Source organism: Canis lupus, chromosome 2 (assembly GCF_003254725.2).
Source record: "Canis lupus dingo isolate Sandy chromosome 2, ASM325472v2, whole genome shotgun sequence".
NCBI classification, from domain to species: Eukaryota; Metazoa; Chordata; class Mammalia; order Carnivora; family Canidae; genus Canis; species Canis lupus.
This window is the reverse complement of record NC_064244.1, coordinates 27,998,704-28,024,623: the sequence shown is the minus strand read 5'-3', so window position 1 is coordinate 28,024,623 and position 25,920 is coordinate 27,998,704. Positions and strand designations below refer to the sequence as shown.

At 39.9% G+C, this 25,920-nt stretch overlaps 1 protein-coding gene across 4 annotated transcripts in view; it reads right to left on the bottom strand.

Moving 5' to 3' along the window:
- The window catches only part of PRKCQ (protein kinase C theta), a 173,834-nt gene that overhangs the window by 14,172 nt on the left and 133,742 nt on the right, over positions 1-25,920 (bottom strand). For all 4 annotated transcript variants that reach the window (XM_025445106.3, XM_035713453.2, XM_049101181.1 and 1 more), the window contains 3 exons: positions 19,576-19,667; positions 18,019-18,081; positions 5,474-5,612 (listed from right to left, as the gene is read on the bottom strand). In XM_025445106.3, coding sequence (XP_025300891.1) covers positions 5,474-5,612; positions 18,019-18,081; positions 19,576-19,667 — 294 coding nt within the window. The remainder of the gene's footprint in view (positions 1-5,473; positions 5,613-18,018; positions 18,082-19,575; positions 19,668-25,920) is intronic.

Sequence of the window (25,920 nt, the reverse complement as noted above, 5' to 3'; positions counted from 1 at the left end):
GGGAACAAAGGGTTACAGAAGGGGAGGAGGGTAGGGGGATGGGGTGACTGGGTGAAGGGCACTAAGGAGGTCACTAAGGAGGTGGGATGAGCACCGAGTGTTATATGTTGGCAAATTGAACTTAAATAAATTTTTTTTTTTTTATGGGACACTCAGGTGGTTCAGTGGTTGAGCATCTGCCTTTGGCTCAGGTCGTGAACCTGGGGTCCTGGGATGAAGTCCCATATTGGGCTCCCTGCAAGGAGCCTGCTTCTCCCTCTGCCTGTGTCTCTGCCTCTCTCTCTGTGTCTCTCATGAATAAATAAATCTTTAAAAAAATATTTTTTTTAAAAAAGAGAAAATCATTGTCTTTCACAATTGCCACTTCCAGGATGGGTTGGGGACGAGCTGCTTTATTACCCAATAGGGAGAAGTGATAATAGTATTGAAGCACAGGATTAAAAAGTGAGACTCTTGGGATGGCCATCCTTCCCGCCCCACAATTTGAGGCCTACCTCAGTGGGCCTCCCTGTGTGAACATATACTCATAAATACACAAAGGTCATTTTACTGTTAGAATTCCTTGTTTGAAATGGAATTTTTTCTTACACGGACCTATGGAATGAATAGTAGAAGTACTATTCAAAAAGCACTGGTTGCTTTTGGAAAGGAAAATGATGCTACATTCTAGACATTCCATGTCCTGGTGCTGGTGAGGCTTGCGATGCAGCAGAATGATGTGCATAGCTTCCATCTCTGACTGCTACCTGACTCCAGGCCTGTCCTGGGGAATCAGATACATCTGGTATGAGTCTCAGGGATATGGCAGGAGTGTCTCTAACACAAGAGTTGATAAGCCACAATGCAACTGTGTCAACCATGCAAAATGTTGTGGGTTCTCTCTCTGGCTCAGTCCCTCATGGTGTAGTTTGGGGCAGATTCTTTCACGGCCCCGCCCCTGCATCTCATTTGTGAAAAGTGGTGATAACATTTGGCTTATTACTGGGTTGCTGTGAGAACCCAGTGAAAAGTAGGCAAGACCGCGTGCTGCATCCTACGGAAATGACTATATGTCCTAGGATAAAGACCTATCTTGGTCAACTGGTACCCATTTGTGAAAATAAAGACTAAGTTGCAGACAGATGTTTGCAATCTGCGGCTGACTTCCAGCATAAAAATGCTAGCCACCATCTGTAACTCAGTTTTTAAATACAAAAGTTGAAGTTTAGAGAAGATGTAGTATTCCTTAAGGGAAAGTTTAAAAGTAGCTGCAGGGAGAAAGATAAAGAAAACGTTTGTGTGCATTTGCATGCACACAATTTTCATTCAGATGCATTTGCCTTAAAAGGGTTGGGAGTGGGGGTGAGGGTGGGGGAGGGGGTAGGGGTGGGCTGCTTCACATGCAATTCTCAGGACATGTCAGAAGGGGGAGCTAAAGCAACCAGAAATTGCTCTGAGCTTCAGGTCTTCATAAACCACTTGATCTGGAAGGACAGATGAAATTTGGAAGACAGGACACAGCTGTGGTGGAAATTAAGTTTTCTAAAGCTAGGTGATGTTCTTTTTGTTTTTGATTTTGTTTTTAAAGATTTTATTTCAGAGAGAGCTAGTGAGAGAGAGAGAGAGAGAGAGAGAGCGCGCGCGCGCATTGTGCCAGGGCACAAGCAGGGAGGAGGGGTAGAGGGAGAAGCTGATTCCCCACTAAGCAGGGAGCCTGATGCAAGACTCCATCCTAGGACCCTGAGATCATGATCTGAGCAGAAGGCAGATACTTAACCAACTGAGCCACCCAGGTGTCCATAAAGCTAGGTGATGTTAATGAAGAATTTGTTTTAAGTAGGGAGGATGAAGCACAAAGCAGACTCACACAGCCACAACAGAAAGTCTGCAGATATATGCTGACGTGCATTAGGTGTTTGCCATAATTATGTGTTTTATTTATAAGAACTCCTGAGGCGCAGGTCCTGTGATACCTATATAACAAAGGGAGTGATTGGACTTCGGGTGGTTACCTGTCTTATTTAAGATCTCTTAGTGAGCTGAAGTGATATTCTGAAACCTGATCCTTTCATATTTAATGTCTCCTAGATTAAACCGCAACCTAACATGGCTATACTCACATTGTCCATATTTTTTAAAGAAACTGGTAGAGAAACAATGGCTGGAGTGGCTCCTTTTTCTGCTTCACAGCCTCTGCTGCCTTCTTATGGCCTCATCATCTTTTGTCCTGTTTCCTTCCCCAAATGAGTGACACTGGTGCCCTCATTTAGAATTTTAAACAGTAACTGAGGTCTCCAAAGAGGAAAATGGGAAGCCCCTCTCAGAGGGAGTGTGGGGGTGGTTGCATTTGTATGTTTGCTTTCAGCATATTGTAAGGTGTGTTACCATCATTGCTATTACTTATTATCCTGAGGCATGTCGTTTATGTTGTGTGCCCAATTATGTGGATTGCTGGGCTCTCTTTAAACAAAATTCATTTTGGCAAAATGGCAAATCCTTAAAACTTTGTCTGGAGGGAGGCTTGAAGATCATGCTGAAGAATACAAGGATATAGAATGTAAGAAAATGGTAGCAGAGTGGTCTCTCTGACTCTCAGTACAGCTCTTTGTCACCAACAGTGCCATTCATTGAGACAAGAAAGCTAAAACAATAAAAAAGTCAGATGTATCAAAGACATTGTTTTGAATTATGGAATTATTTGAATTGCAACCACTACTGTCAATGATGAAACTTGCCCAAAATATATACTGTGAAGTCTAAGTGAAACTATGCCTTCATGAGCTATCTTTTCCAGGTATGATGGCCAATGAAACTAAGAATTAAAAAACTAATCAGACTTTTGAATCTCAGGGTGCTAAAACATTAAATTAAAAATTTAAGAAGTTTTTTGATCTCAGTATTTTAATGAATCACAAATGTACTATTCATAAACAATAAAATTTAGTTACTTAAGATAATTTTATTTTGGAGTGCCTGGCTGGCTCTTGATCTCAGGATTCTGAACTTGAGCTCCATGTTGGGTGTAGAGATTATTTAAAAAGTAAAATCTTAAAAAAAATGTATATTTCATTTTTAGTTCAACCTGATTATATTCTTCTCTATGCATGTTTTATAACATATAGGCTATACTGGTTGGCAATAATATGTGTGATTCATATAAAAAGTAGACTGGGGATGCTTTTAAGTGATGAGGGAGCATCTTTTACAAAACTTTAAAACTATGTAAAGAGAATGCCCTGAAGTTGGATGGTGTTGGAGAGCAGAGGGCGTCCAGGCAAGAGATGCTCAGGGCCTGGAGTAGGGTAGCAGCAGGGAAGTTGGTGAGGGAATTGGAGAATCAATGGAGGTCAAATCAAAGGGATTCATTTTGAGGATTGAGAAGGAATCAAGGGAGATTCTTAATTCAGTCACAAGACTGGGGAGGGGAAAGAATAGACGTCCCTGAGGGCTACATTTTGGCGTTTGGATTTGGGAAAGGTAAGAAAGATAAAACTCAGATTATTCCTAGCTTTCTAGCCAGGTGAGTAGATGAATAGGTGTGTAATTTACCAAAACAGGGATAAAGGAGAAGGGTGGGGTGGGGCGGAGCAGGTTCAACAGAGAAAGTGAGTTTGAGACCTGTTATATTTGAATGGCCTGTGATAGCTGCAGCAAGAAGTTTGGGCTGGCCATATTGAGTTTGGAGTTAGAACCATAGTCCTAAGTACTATCTCTCATGGAAAATCTATAGTAGGAAGACAAGGGGGCCCAGAACGGAAGAGTGTGAAGACAAGCATGCTGGAAGATGAGAGAGACTGAAGTTGCAAAGAGAGAAGTTGGTTGCTGACGCTATATTCTGGAAGATGCAGAAGGAATCAGAACCAGGGAAAGGCTCTGGTGTAAGGAATTTGCAGACAAGAAAGTTGAAGTTCAATCAAAATTAAATACCAAATAAGCACAGGACAAAGCCAACATATTTCTTAGACTCAGGGTGCCACAATTATGCGAGCAATGACAGACTTGCTAAGTTTTGACCAAAGAAATCAGAATTCCATCACTATCGAACAACCATCCCCTTTTTCCACATTGATTGATATTCATTCATCCTTCTGAAAGATATTTTATTAGCAGTGCAATGTGTCAAGCGCCATGCTTGTTCCTTGAATATAAAATTGCATAAGATCACACTAATCTATACATATGATAAAATGATACAGAACTATATATACGTTGTACCAATATCCATTCCCTGGTTTTGGTATTGTACCATAGTTAGAGAAGATGTAGCCATTGGGGGAAACTAGAGAAAAGGGGTGTGTGTGTGTGTGTGTGTGTGTGTGTGTGTGTGTGTGTATACATATACATATACACACATACATATATATACACATACACACATATATACACACACACACATATGACATTTCTGTACTATTTGTGCAACTTCTTGTTAATCTATAATTTCAAAATAAAAACTTAAAAAGTAAATAGCTTGACTTTAGAGCAATCAACCAGGAGCACAGGGAGATTGAGATAAAAAAGGCAATGAAGATGAGTGTTTTGCTATGAGAAGGCTCAAGTGGTAGGGGATGTCCAACCTCCCTGGGGTTGACAGCTGGGGAGGACTCCATTACCAGGGGGCACATGGATAGAGTACTACTGCTGGATGCCTTCTGAGCAACTTCCATTCTTCTAAGGGCTTAGAATATGAGCTCCTCACCCTTTTTTTTTTAAAAAAAAAAAAAAAACACTTTCGGGATGCCTGGGTGGCTCAGTGGTTCAGCGTCTGCCTTCAGCTCAGGACCTGATCCCAGGTCCAGGGATCAAGTCCCACATTGGGCTCCTTGTGAGCCTACTTCTCCCTCTGCCTGTGTCTCTGCCTCTCTCTGTGTGTCTCTCATGAATGAATAAATGAATGAATAAGTAAATCTTTTAAAAAACAAAACAACTTTTATAGGCTTTTCCATTTTTTTTTTTTTGGCTTTTCCATTTTACTCTTAAAATGTCACTGACCATAAATATCCTCCTCATTTTACAGAAGAGGGGATGAGGGTCAGCAGACTTCAGCAATCTGGTCACATGACACGAGAGAGCTTAGAAACCAGAGTTTAGGTTTTTCTGGTCCCAAGGTGAAATCACTGGACTTATTCAGGTGGATACGTATGAGCCTGTTCAGTGACCACCTGGATCTTCACTGTTGTTTCCTCCGGCTGGTCTGAGTGGAGTGAATACAGCTTAAGGCTGTGGTAAGGAGGAGCCAGGGCTATGGAGGATATGCTGAGTCATTCAAGACTTAGACTAACTAGTCAGCTGAGCACTCATCAAATAATAATATAGCCCTGTGTGCAGCCATATTTATGAAATACTCAGAAAAACAAATATAAATCCTGAAACAAACTACTTAAATTCTTTGGATTTTTTTTTTTTCAGGAGAGGAAAGAGCAGTGATGCTTGGCTTGGGACATGTGGGGCTGGGCAAGGGCCCGTGCACACCATTCGGGCAACACATCCCTACCTCTGGGGCAATGTAGTCAGGGGTTCCGCAGAAAGTGTTTGTCTTGGCATCTCCTAACATGTTCTCCTTGCACATTCCAAAGTCTGCTATTTTGATATGTCCATCTTTGTCTAACAGGATGTTATCTAGCTTCAGGTCTCTGAAAAACAAAAGCAAAGCAAAATCTCACTTTAATAAATACATATTTTGTTAAAATAGAATTGCCACATGAGGGGCATTCACTTGTCCCATCACAGCCTAAGATGATCATGGGCACATAATTTGCTGCTCCTCTTCTTCCCTTTCAACCCTGTTCTTCAATCTATGGCTCTGTCCATGGGCTCACTGCCTTCTCCTTGGTGGTTCTTCCTTGACTAGTGTCTCGTGATTGGGACTTGACCTGGCTCTACTTGGCTCAGGTCAGCTTTCTCAGGCTGGACTCTGACAGACTTTTGCATCCCCCATGCCCAGTGAAATGCTTGGTGCATCTCTGGAGCTATGGATGGATGGCTGCATGGGTGGTGGGACAGGAAATGTGTTTTCTCTCCAGTGTAGCATCTTTCAGTTTTAAGGTGGCTTCAAGAAACTATATTGGGATGTAAAGAAATAGCTAGTGATGAAATGCCATCTGGGTTTGTAGTTGGGGATGGTCTGACATAGGGTCGTATTTAATACTACACAACATGTACACCTGTCTACTTGTGTACAAGATAGCGGTGTGGGTAGCACTGACTTTTCAGGGGAATGGTTCAAGTTTTCTGATTCCTCTTTCTGACTGACCAAGTGCAGCTCAATATACTAACAATAGGCAAGACATGGGCTTGGGACTCTTTATCCCAGTTTCTTTCTTTCTTTTTCTTTTTTAAAGATTTTATCTATCTATCATCTTATTTATTTATTTATTTATTTATTTATTTATTTATTCATTCATTCATTCATTCATTCATTCATTTGAGAGTGAGCGAGAGAGAAAGAGAGAGGGAGAAGCAGGCTCCGTGCAAGGAGCTCGATGTGGGATTTCATCCTGGGACTCCAGGATCATGCCCTGGGTCGAAGGTAGGTGCTAAATTGCTGAACCACCCAGGGATCCCCTCAGTTTCTTTCTTTTATGGAGAGGGAAGAAAGGCCTGAAAAATATACTCATTTTATGTGATTTTTCATGTATTTCTGTTTCTTTGTGGATAAATTATACTGCACCTAATTCCAAGACTGATGGAGGAAGACTGCTCCTAACTAAGAATAATTCTAGAACCAGAATCCATCTGATGCTGGAAACCATATCAATAAATTCCTCTTTACTTAGAGAACTAGTACCCTTGTAGATTACCCATTCCATTTTTAGGTAAATGTGACTGATAAGATTAAAAACAAAAACAAATTATGCCTCCCTATGATTGTACTAGATCACTATTATTACACATGATATTCTGAATATTTGGAAAGTGACTTCAAGTTTTGTCTTGTCTTTCCTTCACCGAGGTCAAGAATTTTGTTCCTCATATGGCCTGGTGTTCAATGCTTTAGCATTCTGGCCCCTGCCCTCCAAATAGCTTGAATTCATCAGTTTTCTCCTTAAAATTTGGTGCTGAGACTGGAACCAGTATCCTCCAGAGATATAATCGAATTGTGCCAATGACCGTGGGTGGCACTGATAGCTTCTGTTCTGACTCCCTTGCTCCTTCCTGCTGCAACCTAGGGGTTTCCCTGCTAGGTCCTAACACTCGGTTACTGTAGCGGTTAGTAGTGAGCTTACTATGAACTAAAAAGTCCAGGTGTCTTTTTCTTTTCCTACACAAATTGCCATTATGCCAATTTCTTCTCACTCTTACCAGTGAAATTCATGTTTTAAAGATCATCCAAGTACTACACTTGACATCAATTGCTTTAAACTTTTTTTTAGTTGATGGTAGCTTATGAATCCTAGTTTGTTATATAACATCCAGGTTTCTTTTCCTTTATGTCCTCTGCCCTTGGATTTCTGAATTTTCTGAAACCCAAGCTTAGGACATGTGGCAGTGATGGCTACCATGGTCTTCCTTATTAGTGAAGGTGACTTCGGAGAAAATAGGAACAGCTGTCGGTTTACTCTTTTCTGTACCTCCTCTTGGAGAATTTGCTTAGCATTTTCTTCTCAAAGATCCTGCTCCCAAAGGGCCTCGCAAGTAGCCCTGTCTCCTCCGCCTCAGGTGACTAGATTCAGCTGGATCATTCAGGTTTTCTTTTGGGGGATGTTGGGGCTGTGAGAAGGCAGCACTAATTGGTCTCTCTGTCTCCGTTAGGTTTCTGATAAGGGCTGCTGATGGATGTCCTCCAGCATGCCCTTGAGGAACGGATGACCAGTTAGAAAAGTGAAGTGGCTAGGCCAAGAGCAGAGACAGAGCCTATGTAAACCCAAAGAGAGATAGTGATGAGAGAGAAGTTACTTGGTTTCTGATGGGTCTGTGCTCTCGGTTATAGTTTCTCAAGGAGGCTGAGATTTTGCTTAAGCAAAAGTTTGAGTGGTCTTCAGTATTCATATTAGCCTGAGGTTCCCATCACTGTTTGCTTTGCTTCTCATTAAACCCTTCATGAGGGTGGAAATGTGTATTGTTTGCTGTCCACTGTATGTGACACCTTGGGCAGGAGGGTAGCACATATGGAGCATTCAATACATGTTCGCTGAATGAATCGTCACCTACCAGGGACTGGCTCAACACCAGCAATTAGGAGTTGCAATGAAGTTCAGAGTCACTGTTCCCTTCCATTGCTCTCTCCACCTTCTGCTAGAGTAAATTAGCTACAGAGAATGAGCATGGAATGCAGCTGTGTTCTGGTGGAGTGACACTATTACCAGATGTCCCTAGAGTTGACATCTTCCATCTGGGCTAGCTTGGTCCATAATCCCCATAAACCAGGGCATCACTGACTGTTCCTGTCTGGTTGGGTAGCCAGAGTATCTCCAGAGGGACACGTGAATATGTATCTCACATTCATATCCATACTGGTTCTGTTTCTCTCTCATCCTAACTCAAATGTTGTCACACTTTTATTATCAGGACAAATATATCTGTCCAATATGTCTGTCTTTCCTTAGGTCTTCTACCTTCCTGTTCCTTAATTTTTTTCTGTTCCTTAATTTTAATTAAGTACACTTTCATTGTGATTTATGAATTCCAATAAATCCAAGTATAGGTTATGTTACTCCTTATGCCAAAACTACAGATTCATTTTCTAATCTACACTCTATGCAATGTTGGCATCATTTTGGGTTTCTGCTACATGGAACATATTGCATCATTTATAGCCATGTACACATGTTCCTAGAAATTTGGCTAAAGGATGATTTGGGGGTCATAAATAGGGAGCCAGATATCCAGCTACAGTGCTATATGTAAATCCTGAGGATAGTGAATATTGTGTCTAATATTCGTATTGGATTTTCTTGCTCTCACATCCATTTCATCATTTTATTCTCACAACAGCCCTCTGACCTGGAATTATTATTTGTATTCACATTTTTTTTTTGACTGAAAGCAAGGCTCTTAAGGGTTGTATAATTTATTCCAGCTCACACAATTAGGGAGCCAGGATGCAAACCCAGGCCTTCTCTTCTACATCCTCTTAAACCAAGCTTGCCTAGTCTTTCTCATTGAACTGAATTTGCTAACATCCAGGGTCTTCTGTGACTACACGGGTGAATTTTAATCAATCCTAAAAATAAATGTTCTCTGGGCCTCAGGCTAGGAAAATGAGCATCATGTTTGATTTTCATTCCACCCTCTAAGGTGAACCAAGTGTTAAGGATTGGGAGAGAAAAGATCAATGATGTTTTGAGAGATTAAGTTAGAATGTGAAAGGTCCAGAGGTCTGCCCTGCAGAGCCAGACCTCCATGAGGAAAAGGAATGAGGGCAGAGGAAGACTAACTGGAAATGCCACAGAACCCAAAGGCCAGAGCATTCACAGGTACATCAGCTATTCACTCCACATATATACCTTACAGAACACCAGCTCAGCCAAGCTACCTCCTCACTGAGCCTCCATGACTTATCTGGAAAATGGGTATAATGATGCCTGTCTTGCTTATCCCGCAGTACGTTTGTGAGCTTCAAATGAGGTAATTCATGTGAAAGCATTTGTAAGTGGCTTCAAATATAAGGGTTGGGCCAGTGCTATCACTAATAAGATATCATCTTAAGAGGGATTTCAGTTCTAAGATTGGAGATTCTCTTATCTTTCTTTGTCTGCATATTTCCCAGCTCCTCATTTTTACATTTAACCCAAACCAGGGCTGAGACATCTTTTAAGATGTCACAATTTTTATAACACTGGCAGATGGTAAATGATGATGTTAGCACCTGCTTCTCTACTTCTCTCAGCCTCAGTTCTTGGGACTCTTTAGCCATAACCTTTCCAATAAAACTGGACCCATTTGTTTAGTGTTCCTTCCTTGACCTCCTTACTTCTGTTTCTGTGCCTTTTCTGGAATCACGTCTTCTATCTGCAAAGGCTCTGCTCCTCTAAAAAAAAAATCCCCTTTCTGATAAGTTTTTTTTTTTTTTTGGCAAACCCTCCCCTAATTCTGAGGACACCATTTTTCTTCCTGTTGACACTTTTAATTAGAATCTTACTCACTTGGACTTTTTTTTTTTTTTTTTTGAGTGTAGTTTCATGTACTTATACTTTACCTCCAAAAATTATAAAATAAAAACCCAGGAAGTGCCTGCATTAGGCATCCAGGGCTTGGAACTTCAGTAGCTTTTGTGCATGCCACAATGCTTAACAAAGGGCCACACATTCCAGGGCTATTCCATCTACATCACCAGCCATATGGGGTTGAATGGTGGCTCCTGAAAAGATAAGCTCATATCCTTAATTAAGGATCTTGGAATGAGATCATCTTGGATTATCTTGATGGCCAAGTATCTTCCAAAGAGATATACAATGAAGACAGAAGAGGTGCAGGGAAATGAGAAGGCTGTGGGAAGACAGAGGCAGACAGGAAGGATGCCACCCAAAGCCAAGGAGCGCCTGAGCCACCAGATGCTAGAACAGGCAAGGAAGCATTCTCCTTGAGAGCCTTGGGAAGTAGGATGGTCCTGCTATCAGCTTGGTTTTAGAGCTCTGGGCTCTAGAACTGTGAGGGAATAAACTTCTGTTGGCTTAAGCTGTCAACTGTGTGGTAATTCTATAGGAATGCTCTAAAACTAACATACCTCTTTGATGAACAAACCCAGACTTCATAAATCCAAGTGGTCAGAAGAAGGAAATTAATAGAATCCCCTTGTTAACTTAGTTGCCAAATGGACAGTTTGGGTCAGTAAAGTTACACATAGGGAGCTGAATGGTTTTTAATGCAAGCCAGTCTCAGTCTCATGTACTTGCTAGATGATGACCTCTTCTTAGCTTTAATTATTTGATGGTATCTTTCAAGGTCTCTCTACAACTTCAGTGAATACACTACTAAATAAACCCAATATTCTGTCTTGGTGCATAAAATTCTGTCTTATTGGTTCATGATTTCTCATACATGGACATAGGAAGGGCCCTCAGGTGGGTACAGTTTGTGTCAGTAAAGACAGTTAAGGATGCTATTGGTCTTTTTGTTCTGAATGTCAATTTATAAGGTGAAATGTTAGAGAAAAGCACTGTGCTATGGAGAAGTGGACTGTACGGGGGCATGTGGGCTTTTCTCTCAAGAGGTTTCTTTCAGCTCTAAGATGTCTTGCTCTTTCTAATCTTCTTTCCTCTCTCCCTCCAATCCATGCAACCTACACAAGCTACTGAGACCTCAGTGCTGGTATATTTTGTATATATTACAGGCATTACAGATGTAAAGAGAAAAAAACCCATAGATTCAGATCAGGGTTTTCAATGTTCTGATGGGTATTTTTCAATTTTCCTGGAGATTAAGGAATTGTACAAAACAACTTTTTCATGTTATTTTTGTACAGAGACCAGAAACAACCCAAAAAACCCCCCAAAACCAGCCCCATTATATCCAAAGATTACCAAAGAGACTGCTTAAGAAGAATGACTTGCACACCTCCCCTAAGACTATTCTGTGACTTGAAATAGGGCAACTCTCCTGTGACTATGCCCTCCAGGAATGGAGAGTTTTTTTTTTTTTTAAAGATTTTATTTGTTTATTCATGAGAGAGACAGAGAGAGGCAGACACACAGGCAGAAGGAGAAGCAGGCTCTGTGCAAGGAACCTGATGCACAACTCAAATCTGGGAATCTGGGATCACGCCCTTAGCCAAAGGCAGATGCTCAACCACTGAGCCACCCAGGTGTCCCATGGAGAGGTTTTTCAAAGTGTTTGCAGCCTACCCTGTAAGTATCTCAATATTGACCATCTCTGATGGAATGTTTCTGGGTTATATTACACAGTTTGCAACCTTCAACACTCAGTGTGGAGCATCATTTAACCTTTCTTTTGTGGAAGTATAGTTGACAGAGAATATTATATTTTTCAGGTGTACAACATAGTCATTCAACAATTCCATACCCTATGCTATGTTCACCTTGAGTGTAGTCACCACTTGTCCCCATACGACACTTTAGCAAGACTGTTGACTATATTCCCCATGCTGTAATTTTCATCTCTGTGATTTATTTGCTTTATAACTGGAAGTTTGTACCTCTTAATCTCCATTTATTTCACCGATCCTCCCTGCCAGTCTCCCCTCTGGCAACTAGCAGTTTTCTAGCAGTTTTAAGAATCTGTTTCCGGGGCATCTGGGTGGCTCGGGCAGTTAAGCGTCTGCCTTCTGCTCAGGTCATGAGGTCCAGGTCCTGGGATTGAGCCCCATATTGGGCTCCCAGCTCAGCAAGGAGGCTGCTTCTTCCTCTCCCTCTTTTTGTGCTCTCTCTCAAATGAATTAAAAAAAAAAAAAGAATCTGTTTCGATTATGAGTCTGTTTCTGGTTTGTTTGGTTGTTTTTTTAGATTCCACGTATAAATGAATTCATATGGCATTTGTCTTTTTATACTTAGCATAATATCCTCTGGATTCACATTTTGTAAATGGCAAGATTTCATTCTTTTATATGTTTGAGTAATATTCCATTGTATATTTATTGAATATCTTTTTTTATTAATTCATCTATTGATAGATAGTCCTGTTGCTTTGATAGCTTGGCTACTGTAAGTAATGCTGCAGTAAACATATGGGTGCATGTGACTTTTCAAATTCGTGTTTTTGTTTTCTTTGGATACATACTAGAAGTGGTGATACTGGGTGATATGGTATTTATATTTTTAATTCTTTTAGGAACCTTCATCCTCTTTTCCATAGTCTTTTTGATTTTAGACCTTCTGATGGGTGTCAGGTAATACCTTATTGTGGTTTTGATTTGTATTTCCTTGATGATTAGGGGTGTTGAGCACCTTTTGTGTTTCTTGGCCATGTGTTCTTCATAAAAATGAATATTCATGTACTTTGCCCATTTTAATCAGATTATTTTTTGGTATTGTATGAGTTTTTTATATATTTCTGATATTATTGCACACATTGCAATTATCTCTTATTGCATATATTATTTGTAAATATCTTCTTCCATTCAGTAGGTTGCCTTTCTGTTTTGTTGATGGTTTCCTTGCTGTGAAAAAGCTTCTTAGTTTGATATAGTCCCAACAGTTTCTTTTTGCTTTTGTTTCCCTTGTCTTTGGAGTCAGATTTAAAAAACGCCATTAAGTCTGATGTCAAAGAGCCTTATTTTCTATGTTTTCTTCTAGGAGTCTTATGGCTTCTGGTCTAAAATTCAAGGATTTATCCATTTTGATTTTTTTGTGTATGGTGTGAGAAAGTGGTCCACTTTCCTTCTTTTGCATGTAGCTGCCCAGTTTTCCCAACACCAGTTATTGAAGTTTTTACTTCCTTTGTCATAAATTAGTTGGCCATATATGCATGGATTTATTTCTGAACCTTCTATCCTAGTCCACTGATCTTTGTATCTGCTTTTGTCTTAATACCATATTGTTTTGATTACTATAGCTTTGTAGTAGAGTTTGAAATCAGTTTGATACAGCTTTATTTTTCTGTCTCAAGAATGTTTTGGCCATTTGGGGTCTTTTGTGGTTCCATAGAAATTTTAGAATTTTTTGTTCTAGTTTGGTGAAACATGACATTGGAATTTTGGCAGGAATTACACTGACTGACTCTGCAGATTGCTTTGGGTAGTATGGACATCTTAACAGTGTGCTCCAAACCATGGGCGCCAAATATCTTTCCTTTTATTTGTCATCTTCAATTTCTTTCATCAGTGTATTACAGTTTTCAGTGTACATATCTCTAACGTTCTTGGTTAAATTTATTCCTACGTATTTTTTTATGTAATTGTAAATGGGATTATTTTCTTGATTTCTCTGATACTTCATTATTAGTATATAGAAATGCAACAGATTCTATATTAATATACTAATTATTAATTTTGTATCCTGCAACTTTATTGAATTCATTTGTTAGTTTTAATAGTTTTTTTCCTGGGATCTTCAGGGTTTTTTTTTACATATAGTATCATGTCGTCTGCAAATAATGAGTTTTACTTCTTTCTTGCCAATATAAATGTTTCTTTTTCCTGTCTGATTCTAGTACTATGTTGAATAACAGTGGCATGAGTGGACATCCTTGTCTTGTTCCTGATTTCCTGATCTTAGTCAAATGCTTTTACTACATCTACTGAAAAGATCATATGATTTTTATTTTTCATTTTGTTAATGTGGCATATCATATTGATTAGCAGGTATGTATCCTTGCATCCCTAGAATAAATCCTATTTGATCATGGTGAATGATCTTTTTAAAGTATTGCTGAATTTGATTTTTTGATTACTGAATCAATTTCGTTATTCATAATCGGTTCAGATTTTCTATTTCTTCTTGACTCAGTCTTGGAAGACTGTATATTTGTAGAAATTTATCCATTTCTTCTAGGTTGTCCCAATTTGTTGGCATGAAATTTTTTTGTAGTAGTCTCTTATAATGCTATATACTTCTGTGGTGTCAGTTGTAACTTCTCTTTCATTTCTGATATTACTTATTTGGGTCCTCTCTCTTTTTGTGATTAGTATGACAAAAAGTAGGCAGCATATAACTGGGTCTTGTTCTTTATTCAGGCATCTCTGTCTTTTGACCAGAGCATTTAGTCTGATTACATTTAAAGTAATTTGATAGGTATGTACTTATTTCTATTTTGTTAATTGCTTTCTGGTTGTTTTTTGTAATTCTCTATTTCTTTCTTCTTCTCTTGTTCTCCTCCCTTGTGATGACTTCCTTTAGTGTTATGCTTGGATTTCTTTCTCTTTAATTTTTGTATATCTATTATAGATATATATGTCTCATGGTAACTCCATTTATATAATACCATCCTGGATATATAGCAGTCTATATTAAGTTGATAGTCACTTAAAAGCAAACACACTACATTCTTAGTCCTTCCCCTCCATGTTTTATATTATGTTCTATTTTATGTACATTTTTATACTGTGACCTATTAATTTTTGTAGATATAATTGATTTTACATTTTAACCCTCATACTAGGTTTAAAAGTGATCTATATGTTTACTTTTACCAGTGATTTTTTTTCCTTTCATAATTTTCTTCAAGGCCTTTTCTGTTTAGAGAAGTCTCTTTACCATTTCTTATAAGGCTGGTTTGCTGGGGAAGAACTCTTTTAACTTTTGTCTGTGAAATTCTTTGTCTTCTTCAATTCTGAATGATAACCTTGTTAATCACAGGTTTCTTCCATGCAGCACTTTGAATATATCATGCCTTCTTGCCTTCAAAGTATCTGCTGACAGCCTTATGGGGTTTCACTTATACATAACTAGTTGCTTTTCTCTTACCTTTTTAAAGATTCTCTTTAATTTCTTACATTTCAATTATTTTTAATTATTTTATTTCTTGGTGTGGACCTCTTGAGTTCATCTTGTTTTGGACCCTCTATGCTTCCTGAACCTTGATGTCTGTTTCCTTCCCTAGGTTAGGGAAATTTTCAGATATTATTTCTTCAATTAAGTTTTCCACCCCCTTTTCTCTTCTTCCCTCTCTTCTAATACAAATGTTAGTATACTTGATGGTTTCACAGATGTCCCTTAATCTACGCTAATCTTTTAAAATAAATAAATAAACACATAAATAAATAAATTTATTTGGCATGAAATTTTAATAAATGAAATAAATTCATTTATCTATTTATGGTGGGGGCGGGGAGGAGAGAAAGGGCAGAGGGAGAGAATCTTCAAGCAGACTCCATCCTGAGCACTGAGCCCAATATGGGGCTCAATTCTCACAACCCATAAGATCATGACCTGAGCTGACTGTGCCACCTAGGTGCCCCTATGCTAATTTTTTAAGACTCTATTTTCTTTTTGTAGTTCAGCTTTGAGTGCTTTCTATACTTTGTTTTCTGGATGCTAATCTATTCTTCTTTATCTTCTAATCTGGTATTGATTCCCCCTAGTATATATGTCATTTCTGTTATTGCATTCCTTATTTGATTCCTTTTTTGTATTTTCTGTCTGTTGAAGTCTCACTGAGTCCATCCACTTTTCTCTCAAGTCTGGTGGCATCTTTATGACCATTATTTTGAACTCTTTGTCTGATTGCTATCTCTACTTTGTTTGGTTCTTTTTCTGAAGTTTTGTTTTGTTAGCTTGGAGCATATTCCTTTGTCTCTTCATTTTGACTTTTTGTTTATTTCTATGAATTAGGTGAAAAAGGTACCTCCCCTAGTCTTGAAGGAGTGACTTTGTGTAGGAATGTCCTCTGTATGGACTGTGTATGCCTGGGTTGGTCTGGCTAGAAAGCTTCTTGGAGGGATGGCTGGAGCTGAAGCAAGTACAGGCCAAGAGTTCTTGGGGCATTCTGCACTAGGGCATTCCATCAGGGCAGGATGGCTGGAGCTAAAGTTGGTGCAGCCTGGGGTTTCCTGGGACACTCCACACTGATAGGTAGGGTCCTGATAGGGTAGCTAGAGTTGTGTGGGCATGGGTCAGCATGCTGCATATAGGGGGTGCCCTGGCAGGATGGCTGGAGCTAAAGTGAACAGAGGCTGGTATGTCCTAGGGCAACTTGCATTAATTTGCCCTGCTGGGATGGCTGGAGCTGGAGTGGGCATGACTATGGGTGTCCTAGAGTGCTTTGCATTTATGCTGCCTTAGCTCGATGGCTGGAGGTGAGGCAGGCACAGGTGGAGGGCTGCCTTAGGGGGATGGATGAGGCTGGGTACTGGCACCCTGGATCTTATGGAAACAGCAGCCTGGCTAGAGTGCCTGGACCCTGTTCCTATCTGCACTATCAAGGTGGAGGGAGAGCTTAAACAGTGCCAGCACCGTTGACCTTGGAGAGAGAGTTCCAGCAGTTCTTCCACTGTTTGGTGGACATTTTAGGATTAGTAAATGGGTTTCCTTCACTTAGAGTCTAGTTGCCCTTTAAACCACTGTGCCTCCAGCTGGGCAAATCTACATGGCCCTCCTCAGTGCCATCTCCCCTCCCCTGCAGTTGGTAGTGTTGGGGATGGGGCTCCGTCATTACTGTGCCTCTATCCTTTATTGAGGAGAAGCTGTCCAGCTGGTGCTCAGTTCTTCAGGAGGAATTGCTCCTTTATGTACTGGAGTAGATTTGTGTGTCCATGGGAGGAGTTGAGTTTAGGGTTTTCCTCTGATGCCATCTTTTATCCCCTCTTACCACTGAGCTTTATTGATGACTCCGGGTCAGTGTTATGAACATTTGCCACAGAAGAGCACATAATCCCACTCTCCTAGAGCCCCCCCCCCCTTTTTCTTGCATCTTCCATTTAGGTCAGATTCAACATGCCCTTCTCACTGTGCTTGTTTGGTCAGCCTCCTGTCTAGCTCTTTTTATTTTATTTTATTTTATTTTATTTTATTTTATTTTATTTATTTATTATTTTATTTTATTTTATTTTATTTTATTTTATTTTATTTTAAAGTTTTACTTTTTTCTCTATCCTCAGTGAGTCAGAAATGAGACAACTAAGCTTTTGATGATTTCTATGTTAAATAAATGTCAACTCTATTTTGAGAAAGGAGGTAAGGAGATTAAATAGCTTTCCTCTAAGAAGGATGTGAAAAGATGGTATAGGATAGAGACAGTTTGGATGAGTATACACTCATGACAGAGGGTACATGTGACTTCCTATATACTTCTACAGGCAAGAAGGTTTCCAGAGGTGTGTTTGGGTATTTAAGGGAGAGTTCTCCTCCCTTACCCAAGAGGAGAACATTCAGTAAGCATTTCTAGTTGGCCCAAGCAAAAATAGGAAATATGAAAAAGGCAGAGAGAGAAAGCCATAAGATGCCAAAGAGAAAGCATGGCAATGGAAGGAGAGGAGAAAAGTGGAAGTGAGAGGGAGAAGAATTGTCAGGATTAGAATAAAGAACAAAATGAGATCAGAACCTTACTGCTTTTGAGACTGGAGTTTCTGACTTGATTGTCATCACCATGGGTATGGAACTTCCTGCCCCAAAGTACACTCACCATTTCACATCACTACAGTGGCTAAATTAACTGGATAGGGAAATCCAGATATCTCAGTATGTGTTTCCAAAGAGTAAAATTTACCTGTACACAATTCCTTTGGAATGAAGGAATTGTAGACCGAGAATGATTTCAGCAGCATAGAACCTGAAGGAAGGAAAATCAAAGTTGAGTATGGATGCATTAATGGAACAAAATAAAATCCCCATTTTGTATAGTGAGTTTTCTGTCAAGTACTGTCCCACGTGTGTACACACAACTTTGTACGTCACTTTATTCAGTCCTAACAAAAGGGAGACGTCATCCATTCTACTGGTGCAGTCCCAGCGCTGAGAGGTTGAAACAAAGAAGTTACCTTAAATTAGTCTTACCTGTACTAGTGCTTATTTTTATACATTAAAGTTAATGTTCAAACTAATTTTTTTGCTAATAAAACACACATGGACATCAAACGTAATAGTGTAAGTATTAAGGGAAAATAATTTTCCCTTTTATTTTAAATTCTGCTTAGAGCTCTTAGACCTGCATTCAGAGTCATTCCACATAGACCCGAGTTGTTTATGGGCAAGAAATGCAGCCCAAAGGCAGAGGCTAGGATATTGGAAGATAGGAGTGAGATGCTGCTCTCCATATCCAGTGATGACAGACACCTGGGAGGCATTGAAGGCACAGCAGACAGTGAGTCTGTGATGGCATTCCAGAGGTAGTGAGGAAGGCGGACTGAGAATCCTTTAGCACAAAAACTGCCTGATGATTTCTCTGCTGCAGAAATCCCATTAAAATATCTCCGGGCACTTTGCTTATGGTTCCTGGAGGTGATGAGCTTAGTGGTATGCTAGCCCCTGGCTTTGACAAAAAGCCGTTTCAGTTAGAGTTTCTGTAGGAGCTGGTAGGACCAGTCCATCTTTCAACCCAGCTCAGCATAAACAACTCAAAGTGCTCATTAGGGGCTAGTGAAGATTACTGAGCATCAGGCAAAGAAAGCTAGCATGTACCTATATTTTTAAGTGGGCCTAGTGGCACAGTTTTCTTTTTTCTGAATGTCACAGTGGTTTTATCACTGAGGAAACAAGGCCCACAGGAGGAAGAGTGGCAGGGGATTCTGTGGGACTCAGCTGAATTCACACCTGCTAAATGCAGCCTGCCCGATTTCACTTGACACCAAAGAAGGTGAAGGAGTAATTCGCAAGGAGTAAAAGCCTCTTCTGGTTTCCTAATACTCATGCCTCTGGAACCAGATGCTTTACGCCTTCACATTGAGCTTCCCATTAGTTAAAGCCTTAGTTAAAAGCTTTAGTTGAAGCTTCATCCCCATGACCACCTTTTAAGATCTGTGTTTCATTTGACTACTTCTTTTCAAAGGGCAAATATTTGCCTCTGTGTTTATTTAGAAGTGTGGTGAATTGGGGCAGTTTCTTAAGAAATTAAGTCATTGATTTCAAAACACAAAGAAATGAAACAAAATGCATTCTAGTTTAAGCTTCACAAATTGGGAACATAGTTACCTTGTTTGATATGTCCCCAGAGGGTTACCCTGACCTGGGAAAGTGCCACATGGGAGAAATATTCTGTGGGTATCATGGGTACTCAGTACTTGATAAGAACAGTGGAAAAACCCCAAACCCTTTAAAAGGCTCTTACGTTGCTCTGGAAAGATCAAACTTGTGGCAGCTTTGGATGTGGTACATTAAGTCTCCTCCATTGAGATACTCCATCACAAAAAAGAGGTTTTCCTAGGAAAAAACAAAACAATTCCAAATCAGCTTTTTAAAAAAGAAAACAAGGACTACTTTTTAAATGGATTTAGGTTATTTCAGGGGAACCAATTTTGTCTTGAGATCACTTATAAAAAATCTGTCAAAATAATTTAGCTACAGATCAATATCCCTGATGAACATGGGTACAAAAATTCTCACCAAGATACTAGCCAATAGGATCCAACAGTACATTAAGAGGTTATTCACCACAACCAAGTGGGATTTATCCCCAAGATGCAAGGGTGATTCAACATTTGTAAAACAATCAACGTAATAGATCACATCAATAAAGAAAAGGCAAAACCATATGATCCTCTCAATAGATGCAGAGAAAGCATTTGACAAAATACAGCATCTATTCCTGATTAAAACTCTTCAAAGTTTAGGGATAGAGGGAACATTCCTCAGTATCATAAAAGCCATTTATGAAAAGCCCACAGTGAATATCATTCTCAGTGGGGAAAACCTGAGAGCCTTTCCCCGAAGGTCAGGAACATGACAGGGATGTCCACTCTCACCACTGCCATTCAACATAGCACTAGAAGTTCTAGCCTCAGCAATCGGGTAACAACAACAAAAAATAAAATGCATTCAAATTGGCAAAGAAGTCAAACTCTCCCTCTTCTCAGATGACATGATACTGTATATAGAAAACCCCAAAGACTCCACCCCAAGATTGCTAGAACTCATTCAGCAATTCGGCAGTGTGGCAGGATACAGAATCAATGCACAGAAATCAGTGGCATTTCTATACACCAACAATGAGACTGAAGAAAGAGAAAGTAAGGAGTCAATCCCATTTACAGTTGTACCCAAAACCATAAGATATCTAGGAGTAAACCTAATCAAAGAGGGAAAGTATCTGTACCCCAAAAACTACAGAACACTTATGAAAGAAATTGAGGAAGACATAAAGAGATGGAAAAACATTCCATGCTCATGGATTGGCAGAATTAATATTGTGAAAATGTCAATGTTACCCAGGGCAATTTACACATTTAATGCAATCCCTATCAAAATACCATGGACTTTCTTCAGAGTTGGAACAAATAATCTTAAGATTTGTATGGAATCAGAAAAGACCCTGAGTAGCTGGGGGAATGTTGAAAAAGAAAACCAAAGCTGGGGGCATCACAATGCCTGATTTCAAGCTGTATTACAAAGCTGTGATCATCAAGACAGTGTGGTACTGGCACAAAAACAGACACATAGATCAATGGAACAGAATAGAGAACCCCGAAATGGGCCCTCAATTCTACGGTCAACTCATCTTTGACAAAGCAGGAAAGACTATCCACTGAAAAAAGGACAGTCTCTTCAATAAATAGTATTGGGAAAATTGGACAGCCACGTGCAGAAGAATGAAACCAGACCATTCTCTTACACCGTACACAAAAATAAACTCAAAATGGTTGAAAGATCTAAATGTGAGACAAGAATCCATCAAAATCCTAGAGGACAACACAGGCAACACCCTTTTTGAATCTGGCTGCAGCAACTTCTTGCAGGACACATCTATGAAGTCAAGGGAAACAAAAGCAAAATGAACTATGGGGACTTCATCAAGATAAAAAGCTTCTGCACAGTGAAGGAAACAATCAACAAAACTAAAAGACAACCTACAGAATGGGGGAAGAGACTCACAAATGACCTATCAGATAAAGGGCTAGGATCCAAGATCTATAAAGAACTTATCAAATTCAACACCCAAGAAACAAACAACCTAGTCATGAAATGGGCAGAAGATTCACCAAAGAAGACCTACACATGGCCAACAAGCACATGAAAAAAATGCTCCGCATCCCTTGCTATCAGGGAAATACAAACCAAAACCCCAATGAAATACCACCTCACACCAATGAGAATGGCTACAAGTAACAAACAGGGGAGGATGTGGATGTGCACTGTTGGTGGGAATGTGAACTGGTGCAGTCACTCTGAAAAACTGTTGAAGTTCCTCAAGAATTTAAAAATAGAGCTACCCTATGACCCAGCAACTGCACTACTGGGAATTTACCCCAAAGATACTGATGTGGTGAAAGACTGAGATACCTGCACCCCAAAGTTTATAGCAGCAATGTCTACAACAGCCAAGCTGTGGAAGGAGCCACAATGTCCTTTGACAGATGAATGGATATAGCAGAGGTAGTATATGTATACAATGGAATATTCCTCAGCCATCAGAAAGGACGAACACCCACCATGTGCTTCGATGTGGATGGAACTGGAGGGTATTATGCTAAGTGAAGTCAGTCAATCATATATGGTTTCACTTATATGTGGAATATAAGGAATAGTGAAAGGGACTACAAGGGAGGAGGGAAACTGGGGAAAAATTAGAGAGGAAGACAAACCATGAGAGACTCCTAACTCTGGGAAACAAACAAAGGGTTACAGAGGGGAGGAGAGTGGGGGGATGGGATGACTGGGTCAAGGGCACTGAGGTGGGCACTTGAGGGGATGAGCACTGGGTGTTATATGTTGGCAAATTGAATTTAGATAAAATTAAAAAAAATAATTTAGCTGATCTATAGCATTTCTGAACACCAAGAAGCTTGAGGCATCTGGGAGGCATATGTGTAACATTTCTTGGGATACTTTCATGCTATGATTCAGCAAATGGGGCAGTCTGAGGAAGGGTCCAATTGGACTTGCCCACCCAACAATAGGATGATGTTGGGCACTTAATAGGTGCTGACTGTATACCTATTGAAATTGATAGTGTGTAGGATGGTAGAGAATATAAATCAGGGCTCCGATTGGGGGCAGGACTTGGAAACATGTATTCAAAACTTAGTTCTGAACATGTTCTATGAGCGTGGCACTATGGGAGGAGTGAGTGGGGACGTGCATTCCTGCCTCATCCACCAGAGATGATGAAACACAGTCCTGCCTTCAGAAACCTTACAATTAAGTATAGTCTTATTTCTTTCCAGTACTGATTTTTCTTGTTTCAATCCACAGCTGATGAGCTAGCACATTGCTCCTAACAGAAGACGCCATGCTTGTTATTAGAGCTGGCCCCCTTGAATGACAGCCACCAAAAGCAAGGCTGAGTGGTCTTCAGGTTGTGTTTAGAGCATCAGAAGTGACTACAATTGCAATGAGCCTGAGGTACTCATACTATGTGAGACAATACTTCTTCAGTAAGTACATTTATGACATTTTGAGCATCTTGATTTTGAGAGCCCTCATGAACCACAGAATTAGTCATCCTTAAAGTGTGAAGACATTTAACATGTCAGTGCATGAATTTGCACCCAAAAGCCTCACTTGGGTGATTTTTTAACAGAATTAACCTTTGAGTTTTGATGTGAGACTAACCAAGGCCCTGGGGCATACGAAGTGATGGTGTTCTGGTCTGACAGTGACATACACTGCCTGCCACTTCTACTGGGAAACCAAATATTGTGGCTATTACCTCAGTGGTTCAAGTGAAGGCTAAGTGTTGTCCTGCTTTTTCTAAGGTTGACCTCTGATCTAATTTACTAGTTCTGTATATCTTTAGTTGGGTCCCTTTTTCTTATGGATAGGCCAAAATACTCTGCTGACAGAAGTCCTAACTTAACATTGCTGTTTCACACATAACTTGAGATTAATCATTTGTCTAATCTGTACATATCTGTTTTTATCAATAGCACATCTTTCCTTTAGCTCTCATTGGACAGCTTCTAACTACCTTTCAACATAAAACTATGATGGCCTATATGCACACAGTAGTGGAATCGCCTAGGTACTCAGGAAAGAATGAAAGATATAAAAGCTTAAAGTAAGACCATTTATAATAGTGCTCAGATGAAGGGATCCTCTTAAGAGTTAGGAAGCTTACAAGTTCCTATAAAAGTTGAAAATTGGGGATCCCTGGGTGGCTCAGCAATTTAGCACCTGCCTTTGGCCCAGGGTGTGATCCTGGAGTCCTGGGATTGAGTTCTGTGTCGGGCTCTCGGCATGGAGCCTGCCTCTCCCTCTGCCTGTGACTCTGCCTCTCTCTCTCTCTCTCTCTTTCTATCATAAATAAATAAAAAAATCTTTAAAAAAAATAAAAGTTGAAAATTTATATATTTTCAGTTAGGACTAGAGGCAAAAGGCCAACCCTAACTTCTACACAACCCTGGGCATAGTAGTCCCACCTGTTCTTAGGCTTAAATCAGTTCTGCACCTAGGTGTGAAGGATTGGGTGCTGAATCTGTGCAGTGCAAAAGTCTAAGATATCATAGGCACAATCACTGTTTACTCCCTTGAGCATTCCAAGATGACCACAGTATCACAATGATTATTAATTAAATAGTAATGGAGATTTATAGCATCCTGGATCCACACTTAATCCTACTAAAATATTTTATGTCTCTACAATAAATCCTTTATAACAATCTCTTCTAATTCTCATCTTTATATTAAGCCAGGGGCACTGAAAAAAGCCAATCGATCATCTTTGGTTATTTACGATGGCATTTTGCTTCAGTTGGAGTGCTTGATTTGGGTGACTACCAGCTAAAATGTGCTGCTTACAGGGAAAAGGGCAGCCCATGTCTAGAGGTCCAATTAGGATGGGCAGGATGGAGGAAACCTGTTATACTGCTAGATGGTGCTGCCCTTTTCTAGAGGGTTTGGAAGTCTCAGGAATCTACTCATCCAGGGAACTTTTGGGTCCACTCTGAGCCCAATGAGATGGCTCTGTGATGAAATCATAATAAATATATACACATACAAACCATGCAGTCCTAGGGTTTGTGTTTCAAGAATCCCATTTTGAAGGATGGATAAACCTTTTAAAAGTTGAATCCCAAGTCCCAGTCATAAAAAGAAAATACAAATATAATAGACTCAGACTTTCATAAATGGCTGTAAGAGGGGTGCTCAGAGCTGAATGAAGGTGACCAGCCTTTGACCTGGAACCCTGCAGGACCACTCTCAAAAAGAAAACTCTGCCACTGAAGACTCCACTTTGGGTCTGGTAGAAATAAACCCAGAAGGACAAGACTCAGGGTAATGGTCAAGACCAGGGGCTTTGCCCTTACTGAGAACCGAGTTCATGCTTCCTCTATTTGTGACCTTGAAGAGGTTAACATCTTCTAAGCTTCGTCTTCTTATCTGCAAAATGGAGGAATAATGTTCCTGCTTCATAGGGTTTTCATGAGTAAGACATGAAATGATATATGTAGAAAGCTGGCTCAGGGTTAGCACTCAGCATGTGCTTGCTAATTGGTAGCTGTTGTCACATGAAACAATTTAAAATCCACTCAAAAAACCTCAGCAGATCAGAAGAACTAAATAAATGGAGAGAGATTCCATGTTTATAAATAGGAATTAAATATTATCAAGATGTCTGTTCTTACCAACTTGACCTACAGATTTAGTGAGATCCCAAACAAAATCCCAGTGAGTTATCCAGTGGATATCTACAAACTGATTTTAAAGTCTACAAAGAGAGGCAAAAGACCTTGAATTGCAAAAAAATAAAAAAAATAAGTAAAAATTGAAGGAGAGGAATAAAGTTGAAGGACTGACACCACCCATCTTTAAGACTTACCATAAAGCTACAATAATCAACACAGTGTGGTATTGGCAAAAGAACAAACAGATCAATGGAACAGAAGAGACTTATACAAACAGTCAACTGATCTTTGAAAAAGCAGCAAAAGCAATACAAAGGAGCAAAATATATTAAAGATACTCTTCAAGAAATGGTGCTGGACATGTATAGAAGGAATTCCACCTTTCTTAATTTTCATTATGTCTTAAAGGAAGAATTCACATGATGTCAAAAATGAAACAATAGCAGATACTTCTCAGGAAAGGGGCCCTCACAGTCCTGGTGGCTCTTGAAACAAAAAGGAAAGCAGAGAGCTAGGTCTCCTCCAGTGCTGTCCTATCTGTTCTGGTCATGAGCTGAGAGAAAACACAAAGCAGGCTAGTGAGGAGGGACGTGGGCTTGTGAACAACATACAACAGTGTGGACTTCCCTTAATGCTGAGTAAGACATTAACTGATGCACATAATTCTTTTGAGGAGTGAGAACTAAAGGTGGTAAGGGTGTTGGGGGATGGGGTGCTCCAATAGCTCCAATAGCTCCAATAGCTCCAATCTGCCCTGGATTTAGACTTTATCAGCAGCTCCTGGTACAGCATCCATGAGGTAGAAATTCTTGTCTCTGTGCTGTCACTGACTGGTTATGCAATCAATAAATCACACCATCCCTGGACCATAGTCTCAACCTCTGAGAAATGAG